Raw genomic sequence first — 19,281 nt, forward strand, 5'->3', positions numbered from 1 at the left:
GATCGAGACGCCAGGTGGTCCTACTCACGTTATTACAGTGGACAACACACAAACACCCTCAGCAACAGAAGGCATCCTCTGATCGTCTCCATTCACCTCCGGCAGTTTGGCACAGCAGCGGTTCTTCTATTAAACCCATTGAGTGACTTTGGCCACTGGTGCTGGTGTTGTCACCTTACTTTTATTAATCCGATGACTGATATTTATCTAATCAGCTAACTATGTTTAATTGTTTCCCGATTCAATTAACCATGTAACAATTAACTCATTAGGATTTGGGGCACCACGAGAGGGGTTCTTTAAAGAGTTACCATCTACCGAATTAAACTCTAAAGGTATTTACCTATCACGTCCATAAACAGTCAATGTTTTAATCATAAGCTCGTACCATATCCTCATTCTGAACAGTCGTAACCTTGTATCTGCAAAAACCCGAGCCTTACTTATGATTCAGTACTACACAATTTTTTTTTATGATTTATTTACTAGTTAACTAATTGGTAACACAGGATAAACATACACACTTGATACATAAGAAACAGGTCCCTAGCGGACTGACAACAATATGGCTGCTTATTACAAAAAGACATGGCGAGGGCGAGAGAGAGAGAGAGACAGAGATAAGTTGGTACATTTATAAACTACTCTCACTTTGCACACGAACCACGGCCGCTTGGAGTAAGCAATCATGAATGTATTTACGTGAAAATCCTTTGTTTCTCTCGGTAGACAGGGTCTTCTTGGAAATGGTTTTGGGCCTTTTGCGGCACGCTTGTAAGGCTCTGATTGTCCAAAAGGGGTCTCCACCCGTCTTCTACTGTTGCTCTCCTCTGCAGTCATCCGGTGATTTGTTGTGTAGTCCTGAACAGAACTATAGAGTTCATTCTATTTCCATTCGCTCTGGAAGATGCTTCTTTGAAGATAGGCTAGCCAGCCATGTTGATGGTTCCCAGTGGGGTGATGAGAGTAACATAATCTGATGGTTTGAAGAGAGTAGTAGAATTGTCCCACTTAAATTCATTTTTCCAGATACTTTAATTTGGACACCTAATCAGCCATACACGAGACTGTCCGGGAGGTGAGTTTATCGTCTCTACCTCGTGTTGAGATTCAGAGTTCAAACCACTTTAAACGTGAGATGCAGCTCAATGTCTCTCTGGTCTGATATGTTAATTCTTAACCCATAATTTTATACAGTTTGTTAGAAAGGGCGGTTAGGTCAGGCTGGTCCGCTCTCTGACCTCAATCAGGGGCGTGGCTTGTTAGTGTGGAAAGTTATGTAAAACTATTATCTCTTATGGCTCCTAAAATCATGTCCCTCTATCAACAAAAATACTTTCAGCATTTTTCATATAGCATGCACAACACTGAGGAGGGAAACATTGTACTTATAGTGTGCATACTTCTCAAGTTACAGTATTTCCTTTATAACATTTGTAATGGCATCACAATATAACATTAGTGTACTTTTAGGTCACCTCTGCCCATGTTCTATGTTAGAAATATTGTTCCAATAGTTTCATTTGAAAGTTTTTGATTTTCGGCGGGAAAAATCTTCTTAAGACAAAGGCACATTGGAGAGGGAGATGCTGAATGTTCGGTCCTTGATTTACTATTAACCCCCACCAGTTCCTTCCTCCCCCCATCTGCAGGTGAGAGGGAGTCTTGTTGAAGTTATTTATTGCAAAGCTGATCTGACCTATTTGGATCCTCACAGGACAGTCATGACACTGATAAAGCTTAGCCCTCTCCAATGTCAGCCAGTTGTCCTAATCTATTTACAATCACATTGACGCAGCCGGACACAGACAGGGGCTAACTCAGAGGGATTTGAGGTAGAGCTCCATGGGAACAGGCTTGGGAGGTTATAAAAGGCAGACAGGAGAGACTAGAGGGATCAAGGCTGAACTAGGACATTACTTACTGTGTGGACTATAGACTGGATGTTTACCTGATTTGAGGCTTCCAGAAGAGGCAGTCAGTGTTGAGTTTCCAGGCCCAGAAACAGCTCTCGAAGTTGGCAGGTGGACCTAGCCTTCAGTATCTGGATGAATGCCTGACTGAGCTCCAGCTGAGAGAGAGAGACCCAGGCAGACTGTTGAACGCCAGCTCCAGAAGCAGCTCTCGGAGTGGGCAAGTGGATTTAGCCTCCTCCAGTCCCTGGATGTTTGCCTGAGCTCCACTGGACCAAAGATAGTCCCAGCCCCAGAAGCAGCTCTTTGTGGGGCAAGAGGACTTTAACCATCAGCTCCAGAAGTATCTGAGCTCCAGTCTCTACCAGACCACCAGAGAAATCCATGGAGCCCATTGCCCAGACCATGGTGGCCCAGGCTGCAGACCCTGACTCCCTCCCCAGGAGGGCCATGAAGGTAGCCCCCAGAGGGGCCTCCACACAGTTTGTAGGCACATCCATCATCATCCTCTCTTCCTTTGCTGTGTCCACTGTGGCTATGAACATGGGGAAGAAGATAGTGGATTCCAGGCAGAAGGGCAATGAAGGCTAACGGACAATGAATAGGCTAGCTAACGCCTTAGATACGTAGCCGAACACTTGTGCTAACTTGTTGTGTGTATTTTGGTCATACCTATAGACACCTGTGTAGACACCAGACTAGTGTCTGCTGAATAAAGCCCAGAAGAAAACTTGGTTGAGATGCAGGGAATTTCAATTTACCCGAGTCACACTCAACTCCCAGGGGGAAAACAGAAGATGGAATTCCTGAAGACCCGGTTGCCATGTCAACAACAGAGGATGCCCAAGACTGTATGAGTTGAGTTCAGAGATTCAGAGGCAGACAATTACCAGCGGACACTTGATGCAATGCCAAACTTGCTATCTTTTTAGTTAACAAGAGAATAGTCAGACTTGTGTACCTAATCTATTGCGTATGAAAGTAATTTACACAACGGTCACTTTATTTACTCTATGCAAATATCACTGGTATTTTCTCAGGGAAACTCACTATAGTATATATTGTATTAATATGGATTTTTTATGATAACTGTAGACCTAGGTATTACTCGTCTTAAGTCTGTCACTGAGTATGAAGCATTAGAATAATAGTAGGCAGCCAATATGAGCTGTATTTAAGCTTAAACAATGTATTACCTTTATGACTTCCTGGACACTAATTATTCAAGTAAAAGGTGATTTCCAGTGCCTATGGAACGTTGTGGTGTGTGACTCGTATAAAGGCAACAGCAAGATTGTTCGGGAGAGGATTTACTTGAAAGATATGTTGAAGTGTATGTTTTTCACCACATGAGGGCAGTATGGGAATGTGAAAGTTGAGCATTACCTACCATCTGCAGTATTCACTAACCCAATAATAAAAACATACCTGAAGTAAACACTATTTCCTTTCCTGAACACGAAGAAAGAAATAGACAATTATTTAGAAACAATATATATTTATTGTTCATTTCACATTAAAGTATTATTCAAATGACAACAAAGCTCATGAAGTTGTGCTCCAAGTCCTTTTCAATTGATCATTCAATCAGTGGTCTTCACAGCAAACCGTCTATAGAATGTCACTTTTTTTAAAGTTAATATTCTGTTAACTCGTACACAAATAATGTTGTTGCCAAATAATACATTGGTAGAAAATACCCACAGAAAAGCCCACCTCCTGAGGACCTGGCAAGTAGGTGGTCTACAACCACACCATTCTGCTGTTGGGGTACACCCACACCATTCCGCTGTTGGGGTACACCCACACCATTCCGCTGTTGGGGTACACCCACACCATTCCGCTGTTGGGGTACACCCACACCATTCCAACACAGAAAAGCTGCTTTTTAACACACTTGATACCCATTTTTTGGAAGGAACACAATTTCAGTAATATTGTAATTAAGTATAGGTCACATTTCATATACATCTGGAAACAGTGGACAGAGACTTTAAACAGAATGTGTGTGTGTCGTGCACCATGTCTCAGTGGGTGGGTGTATTCCTCTCCTTGTCTCAGTGGGTGTGTGTGTTGTGCACCATGTCTCAGTGGGTGTGTGTATTCCTCTCCTTGTCTCAGTGGGTGTGTGTGTTGTGCACCATGTCTCAGTGGGTGTGTGTATTCCTCTCCTTGTCTCAGTGGGTGTGTGTATTCCTCTCCTTGTCTCAGTGGGTGTGTGTATTCCTCTCCTTGTCTCAGTGGGTGTGTGTATTCCTCTCCTTGTCTCAGTGGGTGTGTGTGTGTTGTGCACCATGTCTCAGTGGGTGTGTGTGTGTTGTGCACCATGTCTCAGTGGGTGTGTGTGTGTTGTGCACCATGTCTCAGTGGGTGTGTGTGTGTTGTGCACCATGTCCCATGGGTGTGTGTGTGTTGTGCACCATGTCTCAGTGGGTGTGTGTGTGTTGTGCACCATGTCTCAGTGGGTGTGTGTATTCCTCTCCTTGTCTCAGTGGGTGTGTGTGTGTTGTGCACCATGTCTCAGTGGGTGTGTGTGTGTTGTGCACCGTGTCTCAGTGGGTGTGTGTGTGTTGTGCACCGTGTCTCAGTGGGTGTGTGTGTGTTGTGCACCGTGTCTCAGTGGGTGTGTGTGTGTGTGTGTGTTGTGCACCGTGTCTCAGTGGGTGTGTGTGTGTGTGTGTTGTGCACCGTGTCTCAGTGGGTGTGTGTGTGTGTGTGTGTGTGTTGTGCACCATGTCTCAGTGGGTGTGTGTGTGTGTGTTGTGCACCATGTCTCAGTGGGTGTGTGTGTGTGTGTTGTGCACCATGTCTCAGTGGGTGTGTGTGTGTTGTGCACCATGTCTCAGTGGGTGTGTGTGTGTGTTGTGCACCATGTCTCAGTGGGTGTGTGTGTGTGTTGTGCACCATGTCTCAGTGGGTGTGTGTATTCCTCTCTTGTCTCAGTGGGTGTGTGTATTCCTCTCCTTGTCTCAGTGGGTGTGTGTATTCCTCTCCTTGTCTCAGTGGGTGTGTGTATTCCTCTCCTTGTCTCAGTGGGTGTGTGTATTCCTCTCCTTGTCTCAGTGGGTGTGTGTATTCCTCTTCATGTCTCAGTGGGTGTGTGTATTCCTCTCCTTATCTCAGTGGGTGTGTGTATTCCTCTCTTTGTCTCAGTGGGTGTGTGTATTCCTCTCTTTGTCTCAGTGGGTGTGTGTATTCCTCTCTTTGTCTCAGTGTGTGTGTGTGTTGTGCACCATGTCTCAGTGGGTGTGTGTGTTGTGCACCATGTCTCAGTGGGTGTGTGTGTTGTGTACCATGTCTCAGTGGGTGTGTGTGTTGTGTACCATGTCTCAGTGGGTGTGTGTATTCCTCTCCTTGTCTCAGTGGGTGTGTGTATTCCTCTCCTTGTCTCAGTGGGTGTGTGTATTCCTCTCCTTGTCTCAGTGGGTGTGTGTATTCCTCTCCTTGTCTCAGTGGGTGTGTGTATTCCTCTCCTTGTCTCAGTGGGTGTGTGTATTCCTCTCCTTGTCTCAGTGGGTGTGTGTATTCCTCTCCTTGTCTCAGTGGGTGTGTGTATTCCTCTCCTTGTCTCGGGGGTGTGTGTATTCCTCTCCTTGTCTCAGTGGGTGTGTGTATTCCTCTCCTTGTCTCAGTGGGTGTGTGTATTCCTCTCCTTGTCTCAGAGTGTGGCCAGGCTCTGCAGTCTCCTCTCTGTGAAGAAGCGGTGTGTCTGGTGTGTGTTGCCCTGCTGGGCGGAGGTCTTGGAGCCTGTCTTGAAGTAGGAGAGCATGGAGGTGTTGTTCTGACGGGCTGCGGCCTTCTCACCATCCTCCTCATCATCATCCCTGATTACACACAAATAGTTATGTGAACTTGTTCTACTGAATGTAGACAAACACAGCTTTCACATTACGCCTCTTCCCTTCTCACAAAGCTGAAACACTTGTATAGTAGTAAAATAAATTAGTAGAATATAGGGTAAACACGGAGACCTTTTCACCATCTACCACTCCCTTCCCTGGCCCCTCTACAAGCCCTTCTTCACCTGTACCCCCTCTCTCAACACAGACCCTCATCCCACCCCAGTCCCCCTAGCCCATCTCTCCTCACCAGTGTACGGTGACAGCCTTGCTGTCCAGCAGGGTCTGTGTGGTGCTCCAGCTGAACCTGACAAACTGAGGGTAGCCAAACACCGGGTCAAGCTCCTTCAACAGCCACGCCTTCGTCTTCGGGTCTGGAAGACACACAACAAGAAAAAGGTCAATTCTACTTTATTTTAAACAAATTATACCATTACTGCACTAAAACACTACTGTATTCCTACAAATGTCTATTTAACACAAAAGATGGGCCTCCATCCTTTACCAGCCATGACTTTTAAAATTGCAGAATAATACAACATTTAAACGATGGTCTCTGTACTTCTAGTGTTAAAACACATTCTACCATTAAAGGACAAAGAAATGCATCAAATTTGACTAAACTGGGATTCAATACAAGATGCTGAACTTCATATATCGTTCCAGTGCTGCCAAGCCATTAAAAAGTGTGTGTGATGGGTGAAGATTTTCCCTAACGCGTTTCCCTACTGACCGTTGGGGTAGCCAGAGCCGTAGTCTGCATCCACCTCTCCTAGGTCTTCTGGAAAGTTCCAGTCTTTTACTGAATGGTCCCTGGCCACCTGAGGGAGCAGCAGAGATCGTTTAGGCCAGTGATCCTCCTTCTTAGCCTGGTCCCAGGTCTGTTTGTGCGCCTGTCAACTTAATCGCTGTCAGGGTTTGACAAGAAGTTGGCATGATAGCACAAACAAACTGGCACTCAGGCTACCTCAATCCTGCTCCTGAAGAGGACTGCTAATCTGGGACAAAACCCTTCACTCCAGTAACTTTCAGGTCCCTGGTCTCGTGGTACAGGAGACAAAGAGAGGAAACTATTAAAAACAAAGGAAGAGTTTGGCATTAGCGTGACATCTAACCTTGGCACAGATACTGGCAGCACTGACTATGGGGAAGAGGGAGTCAGCTTTGGGTCGTACGGTTACTTCCACCCCGGGGAACCGCTGGGACAGCTTCTCCTGGTACTTCTCTGCAGGACCCACCGTGTCCACAAACACCTGTCACACACAGGGAGAGGGAGGGAGGACAAGGGACAGGGTAGTAATAAAAGGTTGGTCAAATGAATCAAATGACATTTCATTTGTCACGTGCTTGGTAAACAACAGTGAAACGCTTAGTTACGGGTCCTTTTCCACCCATGCAGTTAAACATACAAAATAAAATAACCAAAACAGAAATAGTGACAGAAGTAATAAATACACAGTAAATAACGAGTAAAAAGAACATGTCTATATAGCTGGAAGGGTAGTGACTACGGTAGAGAGAAAGGGAGAACGCGAGGGAGGGAGACATGAAAAGGAATATAGAGAGACAGAGTAAGAGAAAAGAGGAGTCCAGAAAGAACATCTAGAGGGTTTGTTGTGTTGTATGAAGGATATCAGTGTGTTTGTATGGATGGTTTGAAATAACCAAGATGCTTTGTACCGTACCTCTTTGAGCTGCACTCCACTGTCCAGGGCGAACTGTACCAGGCCAATGGCTGCGTCATGAGAGAGAGCATTCAGGTTGTATTTTGACCTGTGGAAGAGCAGAACGGTTAGAATCATCTGTGTGTGTGTGTTCGGTTGTTCGCTCTGTGTCTCTTTCTCTGTGTGTGTGTGTGTAGTACAGTATGTGTGTAAATACCTCTGCAGCATGCTGGTAGAGATAGTGTTGGGTGAGAGAATCTGAAGAGCCCAGCCTACAAAGCTCTTGGCCTCGTCCAGCTTGCGGAATAGATCCTCTCTCTGGGCCTCAGTCAACGTCTTCGAGTCTAGAAGAGGAGACGCAGTAACTCATCATTGTACAACAAACAGATGCATGAATCAACTTTGTTGATCCTGAAAAGGTTTGTCACTAGAGACATAGATATGTACAATACAGTCACACAGGCATCCTTCACAACACATATATGAATTAATTATTTAACAGATTCCTCCTGAAGGTTATTGCATATCTTTACAAAATAATAATTCATGAACTTACCTGCCACTTTTAAGTCCTTCAGAGCTTCCTTTTTGGCGACAGGACAGAAACATATTCCGTAGACCATGGGTCCTGGTAGAGCGAATGCATGATATTAGCAAGCAACATCGAATGATGACCAAGCAACTAGATAACAGACATTCAGTGACCTACTAAGTGATCCATGACGTTTGAATAGGAGCCAATCCATTTTTTTTATAGCATCTGCTAAATGACCAAAATGTAAACGTAAAAATAGATGAGTTAACATGGACTAGTGATCCATGACATTTGAAAAGGAGGCCCACTCACCCAGTACAGGCCCCCTGCCGGCTTCATCGATACCCAAACAGCAGTCTTCTGTCTTGCAGACGTCGGGTATTGCTGAAGCCAGGCGACAGCTCACCGAGTTGTCTGCTTCAAACTCACCGAGATCCATGGTGACCTTCCACTGTCTGTTTCTGTAAGTCTGTAATCACCTGTAAACAACAAGAGCTGTAAACAACTGTACAGAGAAGGTACACTGTAAACAACAACTGATCTGTAAACAACTGTAAAGGATAAGTAGCCTAAACAACTGTAACTAACATTTCAAGGGTCTTGGTGAGCAGCTATGTTGACATTTTGAAATGTGAAATAGCAATCAAATTGTAAGCAAGCAATTACAAGATATAGCCAGCTAGAAATAACAGTAGAATAGTGATGGGTGGGGTTGACTCATAATCCGCCGTCCCCACGGTTACATCCGCAGGGAGGGCAGGTTTAGGGTCATTAAATATGGTGTGGATAAAGGGAGCATGGGTGGACACAGCTGTCTATTTCCTTACAGCTGCTAAAACTGCCATCATTTGGAAATGTTACATAGAAAATAGTTCCCGTTTTTGCTGTTTGTTATAAAATGCTCTCACTGGTCCCTAAACGTCTTTCCTCTGTGAGAGAAGCAAAGATGACAAAAGAAATCTTTACTGAGGTCAACTAGATAGAAACATTCATTCTATCTATGATTCTGGTGACACTGGTGAGCAAAGGTTTCATCTAGGGAAACATATAATGACAGAAGAGAAGCTGCATGTATCTAATTATAGACAAGTTGACTAACAAATAACCCACCAGAATGTCAGAAATTATAATCACAAACATAGGCTTCAAAAAACACATTGCACCCCCTGACAACAACAAATAATTCTGCTGTCTCTGCCTGTAGCCTAGACCGCATTTTCTATATTAGTGGGTTAGGGTCGGATGCGGGCCTCAGATTTCCACTTTATCACATTTAGTCAAGCGGTTGTGGATGCCTTATTAGTAATTACGGACGGGTGTGGGAGAACAAACAGCTGACCTGTGAACCATTCACAGTAGAACTAACCAGTGCATGTGTCGGTAGTAGTGCAAATCCCATCCATGCACGTGGACTTAAGCTAGTCTGTGGCAGTATGCAAAGCATTTTGGAGGAATGACAACCGTGACCCAGCACTCTAACATCTTTACTTTGGTGAGTTACGGAAGTGTATTTAAGCTAGTCACTAAAAGAAGTCAGGCTGATAGTGAGAGTGCAGCAGAACGACGGCCTGGGTCAGAGCTAGCTCTCAAACTCAGAGGTTAGCTTCGCCCACGACTGGCCCATGTCAACTATACTCAACAAAAACATAAAGGCAACATTGCAAGTGTTGGTCCCATGTTTCATGAGCTGAAATGAAAGATCCCAGTAATGTTCCATATGCACAAAAAGCTTATTTCTCTGTTTACATTCCTGTTCGTGAGCATTTCTCCTTTGCCAAGATAATCCATCCAGCTGACAGGTGTGCAATATCAAGAAGCTGATTAAACAGCATGATCATTGCACAGGTGCACCTTGTCCTGGGGACAATAAAAGACCACTCTAAAATGTGCAGTTTTGTCACAACACAATGCCACAGATGTCTCAAGTTGAGGGAGTGTGCAATGTGCATGCTGACTGCAGGAATGTCCACCAGAGCTGTTGCCAGAGACTTTAATGTTAATTTCTCTACCATCCTCATTTCAGAGAATTTGGCAGTACATCAAACCGGCCTCACTACCGCAGACCACGTGTATGGCGTTGTGTGGGCGAGGGATTTTCTGATGTCAACGTTGTGAAAAGAGTTCCCCATGGTGGGGTTATGGTACGGACAGGCATAAGATATGGACAACAAACACAATTGCATTTTATTGATGGCAATTTGAATGCACACAGATACCGTGACGAGGTCCTGAGGCCCATTGTCGTGTCATTCATCAGCCACCATCACCACATGTTTCAGCATGATAATGCACGGTCCCATGTCACAAGGACCTGTACACAATTACTGGAAGCTGAAATTGTAACAGTTCTTCCATGCCCTGTATAGTCACCAGACATGTCACCCATTGAGCCTGTTTGGGATGACCTGGATGATGTATGACAGTGTGTTCCAGTTCCCGCCAAAATCCAGCAACTTCCTGGCACAACATTCCACAGGCCACAATCAACAGCTGGTTCAACTCTATGCAAAGGAGATGTGTCATGCATGAGGTAAATGGTCACACCAGATACTGACTGGTTTTCTGGTCCACGCCCCTAACTCTTTTGTTAAGGTATCTGTACATGTGAAATCCATAGACTAGGTCCTAATACATTTATTTCAATTGGCTGATTTCCTCATATGAACTGTACTTAAGTAAAATCTTTGAAATTCTTGCATGTTGCGTTTATATTTTTTTGTTCACTATACAATCCCCACGCTGTGTTTTAACGTTTAGAAACGTCAATCAGCGCTTGCATACAGCTTTCGAAATATATGGCCCTTATTAGGGTGTCCAATCAAAAACGCATCATTTCACCTCTAAGAAAACCAATGGTCCAAACCTCATGTCTCTATCATAATTCATTCAAAAGTTATTGGAGTTTTTACCCTTTAGGAGGGCCAAAATTAGGGTGAATAATTCAATGGAGGCATGAGATAAAAAAGTGTCAAAGAATCTGGAAATCGCACTGCGTCAACTAGGATGGATGCTGTGCGAGAATTAAGGCTAACTGACAGGCTCGCCGTTGAACTAGTCATCCTTCTTCTCAAATCCGGGGGAATAAAACAATACAGAGGTAAGATAGATATCGATTTTAAGACAACATGCATTTTTTATATTTTAGTAAACGCTTTTCATATTAATGCGAAATTCAATGTTTCTAAGATGTTTCACAAAAACAAGCGTATCTCTGAAATGTCAACGGAATACAGCAAGCTTTCTATTTTCAAAGCCTTTGACATTTAATTCCGCTCGTGTCATGTTAATTTAGCTTTTTGTGACCAGTGGAAACAACTTTGCAGAATTCCACAACAAGTAAATCCTCTAAAACCGCTGCGAGAAAGCTGCACGCTCTAACAGAGCTCGGTGCTTATTATCGGATCTAATTAGGTTACGAAATCTGACTTTTTGGATATAATATTAATGGTATGGTAAAGAAAGACCCCACTGGACGATTCAGAACACGAATAATCATGTGTGTCTTGGTAAAATGTATTTTATACCATAAATAAGTGACATTTCATCACCAAACCTCGTGGGTGGTGGACAGACATCCTACCCTTATTTTTCATCAGCAATAAAGAATCTGTAAAAATATATACACTTACTGTAGCAGTTTTGCACAGATCCATACAACTATGGGTGCCTCCATCCAAAGAAACTACACTCCCCGAGTTACGGTTACACACAGGGGTTCGGCAGCGTGCTAGACAGCAGCATGCTAGATAGCGAATTAGTACAGGTGGTCGCCTCTCTTCCATAAATGTCCCATAAACAAGCGCTGTAACATGGAGATGTGGGAACATTAACCCTATAAAAAAGTATTATCAATTCAACCTTTCGTTTTTTGAAAAGTATTTATCGCTGGTAAGAAAAAGTCCTTATGATTCCAAAACCGTACCTCAAGCGATGCATGTTAATGTTCAGACCAAGCATCGTGGCTCTTAAAACTACAATGTGTAACTTTTTAGGCGACCAGACCAAACTCACAGAAATGTGAGTTAGAGATGTCACTCATTGAAAGTTAGAACAGATCTGTCGCTTACTAGACTATCTGCGCTATGTCTATGCTTCCCGTTCTTAAGTTTCGTTTATGCATCTTAATTTTGGTTTTGTACACCTGCTTCAAACAGTTGAAAATACATTATTTTTGGTTATGGAAAATATATTTTACAGCAGTTTAGAAGGTACATTGATTCTCTACACTATACTTACTTGTGTGTCAAACAAGCAATGCAAACCATTAATTTTAGCAACGATGAAATGGCAGAGCGGTAGTACACCTTTTTAAGCATCATTATGTAACTTTTTGGGTGACCCAGATTCACATAGAAATAAGTTATAGATCTGTCACTTTCATTAAAGCAAGTCAAATTTGCGGTAGACCTGTGTTATGTGCTCGATTTCTATGCTTCCCGTGCTTGAGTTTCGTTTTTTTTACTTTCGGTTTTGTGCACCAGCTTCAAACACCTGGAAAAAACAATATTTTTGTTTATTAAATATATACTTCACCCCATACAGAAGACGCCTTCGTCAAATGACTTGTGTACTAGTAATGGAATTGAGAGTCGTGATCTAGGGCTAACTGTCTAGCTAAGCAGTTTGTTTAATGCATGTTAGAAACATTTTAGTTTCTTACTTGCGTTTAGTTGAATAATGTACGCCGTTTAGCAAGTGAAAAGGAAAGATAAGCACATAAAATTCCCACTCACCCCGTGTGTTGTTGATATTCTTGTCTGGTGGTCAGTCAATTTTGGCGCGGAATCGCTGACGTGACCCTCATGCTGGGCTACGTGGGATTTGTAGTCCCATCCACTGTATCCCTGGGTTGTATGCCTATTCTTTTAGTGCAGTACCTCTACACTCGGAGGATGGCAGCAACAGTCTTCCATTTTACTGGTCTAACTCAAGGGCTTGCATGTTAATTAAGCATTTCCCTATTTGTGCATGTGACAAATAAAACCTGAAACTTGAACATGAGTGACAACAACAATGTCACTCTGTTGAACGAGATGCTTAGTGTGTGTTCGCACACGTCGGCCCCTGTGAACAACAAATATTTCACACAACAAAATAAATCCCATTGTAGGTACGTACACATGACCGAATCACTTAGGTTGGTATTCAAGCGAATGTTAACATGGTACAACAACAAAAAACATGGCCTTTCCTAAGTGGTCCCTTTCCCTCCTCCTCCCGCGCCTCCCCCTCCCTCTTGATGGCCTCGCTGTTGGGATTACACAGTGACATCTAGATTTAATGTAGCCTAATTTACCTGCAGTCCAGATATGTTAGTGGTTATAACCATGTCACAGGATGTCATCTATGAAAGAACACACTTCTCCTCAAGTATCTTTTCATGTTTTCTCTCTTCTCACTCTGATAGTACAACATGTCAAACTATTAACCCTTTCCTAATTACACCAACCACCATGATGAGTGATATCATTTATTAACCTACATTAATTTGTTGTTCCCACTTGAACGTTCCAATTTCATCCAACGGAACGACAAGTCCCCCTCAATGGGTGCTAATTAGTTAGCAGTGGTTAGCACACGGCTAGCAGCCTTGTGTGTGTGTGTGTGTGTGTGTGTGTGTGTGAGAGAGCTGTGGTGACCATGAGGACGTACTCATGGAGCATTAGCGTCGTTAGTCATGTTGACCTCTCTGATCCTCCTAGATTGTGTGTGTGTGTGTGGTCTTTATGGTCCTCTCTGATAATGGTTTGTAGACCAATCACCCTCTTAGACAAACCAGAGGGGTTGTTTTTCTTCTGTGTCTCTCTTTTTTTGTGCTGTCTCTCTCATTCACCTCTCCTTCTCTCTCTCTCTGCCTCTACCTCTCTCTGCCTCTACCTCTACCTCGCTCCCCACTCTTCTCTTCCCCCTGTTATCTCTCTAGTTCCCCCCCCCCCCCCCCCATCCCTTTGTAATTGACCACTGTGTGTATGGAACTAAGAAGGAGGGCTGGAGGGGGTGACACTGCTACTAAGTGGACTGTCTTCTCTCCCCCCAACCTCCTCTCCCCCTCTCGAGGGTCAGGTGCACTCACTCTCTAGTGGACCCTCTCCCCCCTCCCTTTTTGAGCTGTATCGCATTAGTGAAAACCAAGACTGTTCTCAGGGCAGGTCTGCCGGTTTTGATTAGCAGAAGTGACTTTTCATAGCAGGTTAGGATAATTAACGTGGCAGGTTAGGACAATTAACGTGGACGGTTAAGATAATTAGGTTAGGGAAAGGGTTAGCTTAAATGCTAAAATTGAACATATCTAGCTACAACCAGGCCTGCCCTGAGAACAGTCTTGGTTTCCACTAATGCGATGCTGCTCTTTTTGATGGCCTCGCTGTCGGGTTCCTGTAATGTAGACGAGCACCTGCTGAGGTGATGTCGTAATCCCAGGCTACGTGCGGGGGGAAATGACTTCGCTACTCAGCTAGGGAGGTAAAACAACAAGCTAATGGGCAGTAGCACACCTCATCAGGTCGCTGAGTGTCTCAGTCTATGTGACACAGACGTACGCACGCGGAGACACACGCTTAAACGTATACCCTCATGCTCACATACACACACTACATCTTCGTCAGTGTGTAAATAGTGCACGGTCATCATTTTATTTACATACCAAGGACATCTCTTTCACCTTTCTTCCATCTTACCAAGTTCAGACATCTCTTTCTCCTCTCTTCCACCTTACCAAGGGCAGACATCTCTTTCTCCTCTCTTCCACCTTACCAAGTTCAGACATCTCTTTCTCCTCTCTTCCACCTTACCAAGGGCAGACATCTCTTTCTCCTCTCTTCCACCTTACCAAGGGCAGACATCTCTTTCTCCTCTCTTCCACCTTACCAAGGGCAGACATCTCTTTCTCCTCTCTTCCACCTTACCAAGGGCAGACATCTCTTTCTCCTCTCTTCCACCTTACGTGAGGGAGTGCCTACGGTACATGCTGCACATTAGTGTGTGTGTTTGTGTGTCACAGGAGATTGGTGGCACCTTAATTGGGGAGGACGGGCTCATGGTAGCTGGAGCGTAATAGAGTGGAATGGTTTCAAATACATCAAACACATATGGCTTGATGCCATTCCACTTGCTCCATTCCAACCATTATTATGAGCCGTCCTCCCCTCAGCAGCCTCCACTGGAGTGTGTCCGTCTCTGTGTGTAGTGCATTAAGTTGTACTGATGCTACTGTGTCAGTCAATTATTAAGTAGAACCAAGTAGCACATGGACAGAATACAAAAAACACACTTTTCCCTTGATTGTCACTTAGCTCTTAGAGGCAATCCTTAGGCAAGTCATTACATTTATATGTTAGTCCTTTAGCAGATGCTCTTATCCAGATCTACTGACAATCAGTAGTATAACCACATACCACAATCATTGCAAGTAAAACTTTCTGCAAGATAGACATCTGCAAAATCAGTGCTCATGTGTCAGTGCTGCTGGCTAGTGGGTACAAAAGGTGAGAGAAAGCAATTCCTGGGTGGAAACACTGCTCTTTTCCTGGAATTATCAGAGAAAAATACCCACCATGCACCACACTGCGGAACAGAACAGATTTCACAAAGTTTAACTGGATTAAAGTCTTTATCCATAAATGAGTGAAATTTGGAACGACATGTGTAGACTGGTATCATTAACCTTTTTACTCCCATTAAAGTAACAGGGATGTTTCCTGCTGGTGAAAATACAGTAAGATACCCCTGCAATTCAACTCCAGATTGTTGATTTAATTCCTTCTCCCTTTAAACCTTAATAAAAAAGACGGAGAGGCCTGTGGGTGTATATGGGTCTTAAACCTGAGTCTTAGCCAAACAAAAACACAGAAGAAGCCATTTAAACAGGGAGACCAAATTTGTCTGAACAGCAGTGGAAAACGTAAGGCTGAGCCAAGCTAGCCTAAACCAAACGGAATGCTGTGTTCACCATTATGAGAACACCATTCACGTTGGTTTAACCAGGCTAAAGCCAATCCTCAGAGAGGAGGGAGACATTTAAGAGTGGGCCAAATCTTATCCAGAAAATGTGTGATGAGCATGCAGGACCAAGCAAAATGTCAATCAAGACCAGTTAATCATCTCTGAAACCTTATTATATAGTTGAGGCATATGAGACACACAACAACAGCAGGAGTGAACCAAACCAACATAAGCCACAGAGAGTGGAAGACATTTAATAGGGGGCCAAATCGAATAAGGGCTGCTGTGTGAAAAATGTCCTTTGTCAGCCGGTGAGTATTTCATTACCCTCGACTGGGTTATCAGCTCTGTGAATCACTGATGTGAAGCAGTCACTCAGAGAGAAGCAATCACATTGATACATATTTAGAATGGTGTGTGTGGGGGGGTCGGCTGGTGTGTATGGGGGGTATATGTGTGTGGTGGGGTGGGGAGAGAGTATGTGTGTGTGTGTGCATTGTATGTGTGAGTGTGTGTCTGTGTTTTAGGCAGTCACACACCGAGGTAGTCATAATGATAGGCAGAAGACTGGGAGGGGGTGGATGTGTTTTGGGCAGTCACACACCGAGGTAGTCATAATGATAGGCAGAAGACTGGGAGGGGGTGGATGTGTTTTGGGCAGTCACACACCGAGGTAGTCATAATGAGAGGCAGAAGACTGGGAGGGGTGGATGTGTTTTGGGCAGTCACACACCGAGGTAGTCATAATGATAGGCAGAAGACTGGGAGGGGGTGGATGTGTTTTGGGCAGTCACACACCGAGGTAGTCATAATGATAGGCAGAAGACTGGGAGGGGTGGATGTGTTTTGGGCAGTCACACACCGAGGTAGTCATAATGATAGGCAGAAGACTGGGAGGGGTGGATGTGTTTTGGGCAGTCACACACCGAGGTAGTCATAATGATAGGCAGAAGACTGGGAGGGGTAGATGTGTTTTGGGCAGTCACACACCGAGGTAGTCATAATGATAGGCAGAAGACTGGGAGGGGGTGGATGTGTTTTGGGCAGTCACACACCGAGGTAGTCATAATGATAGGCAGAAGACTGGGAGGGGGTGGATGTGTTTTGGGCAGTCACACACCGAGGTAGTCATAATGATAGGCAGAAGACTGGGAGGGGTGGATGTGTTTTGGGCTGGTGTGTATGGGGGGTATATGTGTGTGGTGGGGTGGGGAGAGAGTATGTGTGTGTGTGTGCATTGTATGTGTGAGTGTGTGTCTGTGTTTTAGGCAGTCACACACCGAGGTAGTCATAATGATAGGCAGAAGACTGGGAGGGGGTGGATGTGTTTTGGGCAGTCACACACCGAGGTAGTCATAATGATAGGCAGAAGACTGGGAGGGGGTGGATGTGTTTTGGGCAGTCACACACCGAGGTAGTCATAATGATAGGCAGAAGACTGGGAGGGGTGGATGTGTTTTGGGCAGTCACACACCGAGGTAGTCATAATGATAGGCAGAAGACTGGGAGGGGTGGATGTGTTTTGGGCAGTCACACACCGAGGTAGTCATAATGATAGGCAGAAGACTGGGAGGGGTGGATGTGTTTTGGGCAGTCACACACCGAGGTAGTCATAATGATAGGCAGAAGACTGGGAGGGGTGGATGTGTTTTGGGCAGTCACACACCGAGGTAGTCATAATGATAGGCAGAAGACTGGGAGGGGTGGATGTGTTTTGGGCAGTCACACCCCGAGGTAGTCATAATGATAGGCAGAAGACTGGGAGGGGTGGATGTGTTTTGGGCAGTCACACCCCGAGGTAGTCATAATGATAGGCAGAAGACTGGGAGGGGGTGGATGTGTTTTGGGCAGTCACACACCGAGGTAGTCATAATGATAGGCAGAAGACTGGGAGGGGGTGGATGTGTTTTGGGCAGTCACACACCGAGGTAGTCATAATGATAGGCAGAAGACTGGGAGGGGTGGATGGAAGTGAGCTTTGAAAGTATGATTCTTTCTGTATTGTTGAAACAAATCCAGAACATGAAATAGCTTTTGTTTCATATAATTAGGCAGCTGCACTCAGATCCCAAATCCTTATGATGGAGATATAAAAGCTGAAAGGGGGATGATGAGGAAAAGAAAGGGGGATGATGAGGAAAAGAAAGGGGGATGATGAGGAAAAGAAAGGGAGGATGATGAGGGAAGGGAGGATGATGAGGGAAAGAAGGGATGATGAGGCGAAAAAGGGGGATGATGAGGGGGGGAAAAGGAGGATGATAATGGAAAGAAAGGGGATGATGAGGGAAAGAAAGAAGGGATGATGAGGGAAAGAAAGAAGGGATGATGAGGGAAAGAAAGAAGGGATGATGAGGAAAAGAAAGGGGGATGATGAGGAAAAGAAAGGGAGGATGATGAGGGAAAGAAGGGATGATGAGGGGAAAAAGGAGGATAGATGAGGGAAAGAAAGAAGGGATGATGAAGGAAAGAAAGGGGGATGATGGCAGTTGGATAGGAGATGACTGGAAGTCAGCTCTGAAATGTATATGTTTTAGTTGTCGAAATAAAACCAGAACAGTGAAACAGTTATTGTTTCATGTAACTACAGTCAGACACAAAACCAATTGTAATGATAGGGAGAGACATGTTTAAAAAGGGCTGGATGGTGGATAGGAACCAGACCATGATTACTTACTGTGTGTTTTTATCTCTTTGGAAATCTAGCTACAATAATTAGGAGATGGTATGATTGCGACAAACAAAAGTATGGCTTGAGTGCAATTTGTTGTAAAAAGAAAACGTTTGAGGCTTTCAAAGACTAATTGTGTATCTGTCTACTTTAGATCATGTAGGCCTATATGTCAACTATCCCCATGTCTGTTGATGCCAATATTCAATTCTGAAAACAACTTCACAATATCCTGTGAGATACTATAGGGCACTGTTACATTCCCATTGTGTCCACTGCTCACAAGGTTGACTCGGAAACAGATACAAGATGACAGCAGTTGAAGAATGTTTAGACATACACTGAGTATACACAACATTGAGAACACCTGCTCTTTCCATGACAGACTGACCAGGTGAGTCCAGGTGAAAGCTGTGATCTCTTGTTGATGCCACTTGTTAAATCCACTTCAAGTCACTGTAGATGAAGGGGAGGAGACGGGTTAAAGACACATTTAAGTGCGTTTGAACGGGGTACTGTATGGTAGTAGGTGCCAGGCACACCAGTTTGAGTGTGTCAAGAACTGCAACGGTGCTGGGGTTTTCACACTCAACAGTTTCCAGTGTGTATTAAGAATTCCCACCACCCAAAGAACATCCAGCCAACTGTGGGAAGCATTGGAGTCAACATGGACCAGCATCCCTGCGGAACGCTCTCAACACCTTGTAGAGTCCATGCCTGG

At 44.4% G+C, this 19,281-nt stretch overlaps 1 protein-coding gene across 4 annotated transcripts; it reads right to left on the bottom strand.

Moving 5' to 3' along the window:
* Positions 1-5,466: 5,466 nt before the first annotated feature.
* LOC109865574 (ribonuclease H2 subunit A) lies at positions 5,467-12,794 on the bottom strand. Of its 4 annotated transcripts, none has more exons than XM_020453860.2 (9): positions 12,685-12,794; positions 8,264-8,430; positions 7,973-8,044; positions 7,634-7,760; positions 7,438-7,525; positions 6,868-7,005; positions 6,486-6,573; positions 6,003-6,126; positions 5,467-5,737 (listed from the first exon to the last, which is right to left on the bottom strand). In XM_020453860.2, exons 2-9 carry the CDS (start codon positions 8,388-8,390, stop codon positions 5,572-5,574), a joined length of 930 nt encoding a protein of 309 aa, XP_020309449.2. In that variant the 5' UTR covers positions 8,391-8,430; positions 12,685-12,794; the 3' UTR covers positions 5,467-5,571. The 4 variants fall into 4 exon arrangements, with proteins under 4 accessions (XP_020309449.2, XP_020309452.2, XP_020309451.2 ...); XM_020453863.2 differs by lacking the exon at positions 12,685-12,794 and adding an exon at positions 12,612-12,661 and having other exon boundaries at positions 5,473-5,737; XM_020453862.2 differs by lacking the exon at positions 12,685-12,794 and adding an exon at positions 12,485-12,590 and having other exon boundaries at positions 5,473-5,737.
* Positions 12,795-19,281: the final 6,487 nt, after the last annotated feature.

The sequence above is a fragment of the Oncorhynchus kisutch genome, linkage group LG1, assembly GCF_002021735.2.
Source record: "Oncorhynchus kisutch isolate 150728-3 linkage group LG1, Okis_V2, whole genome shotgun sequence".
Lineage (NCBI taxonomy): Eukaryota > Metazoa > Chordata > Actinopteri > Salmoniformes > Salmonidae > Oncorhynchus > Oncorhynchus kisutch.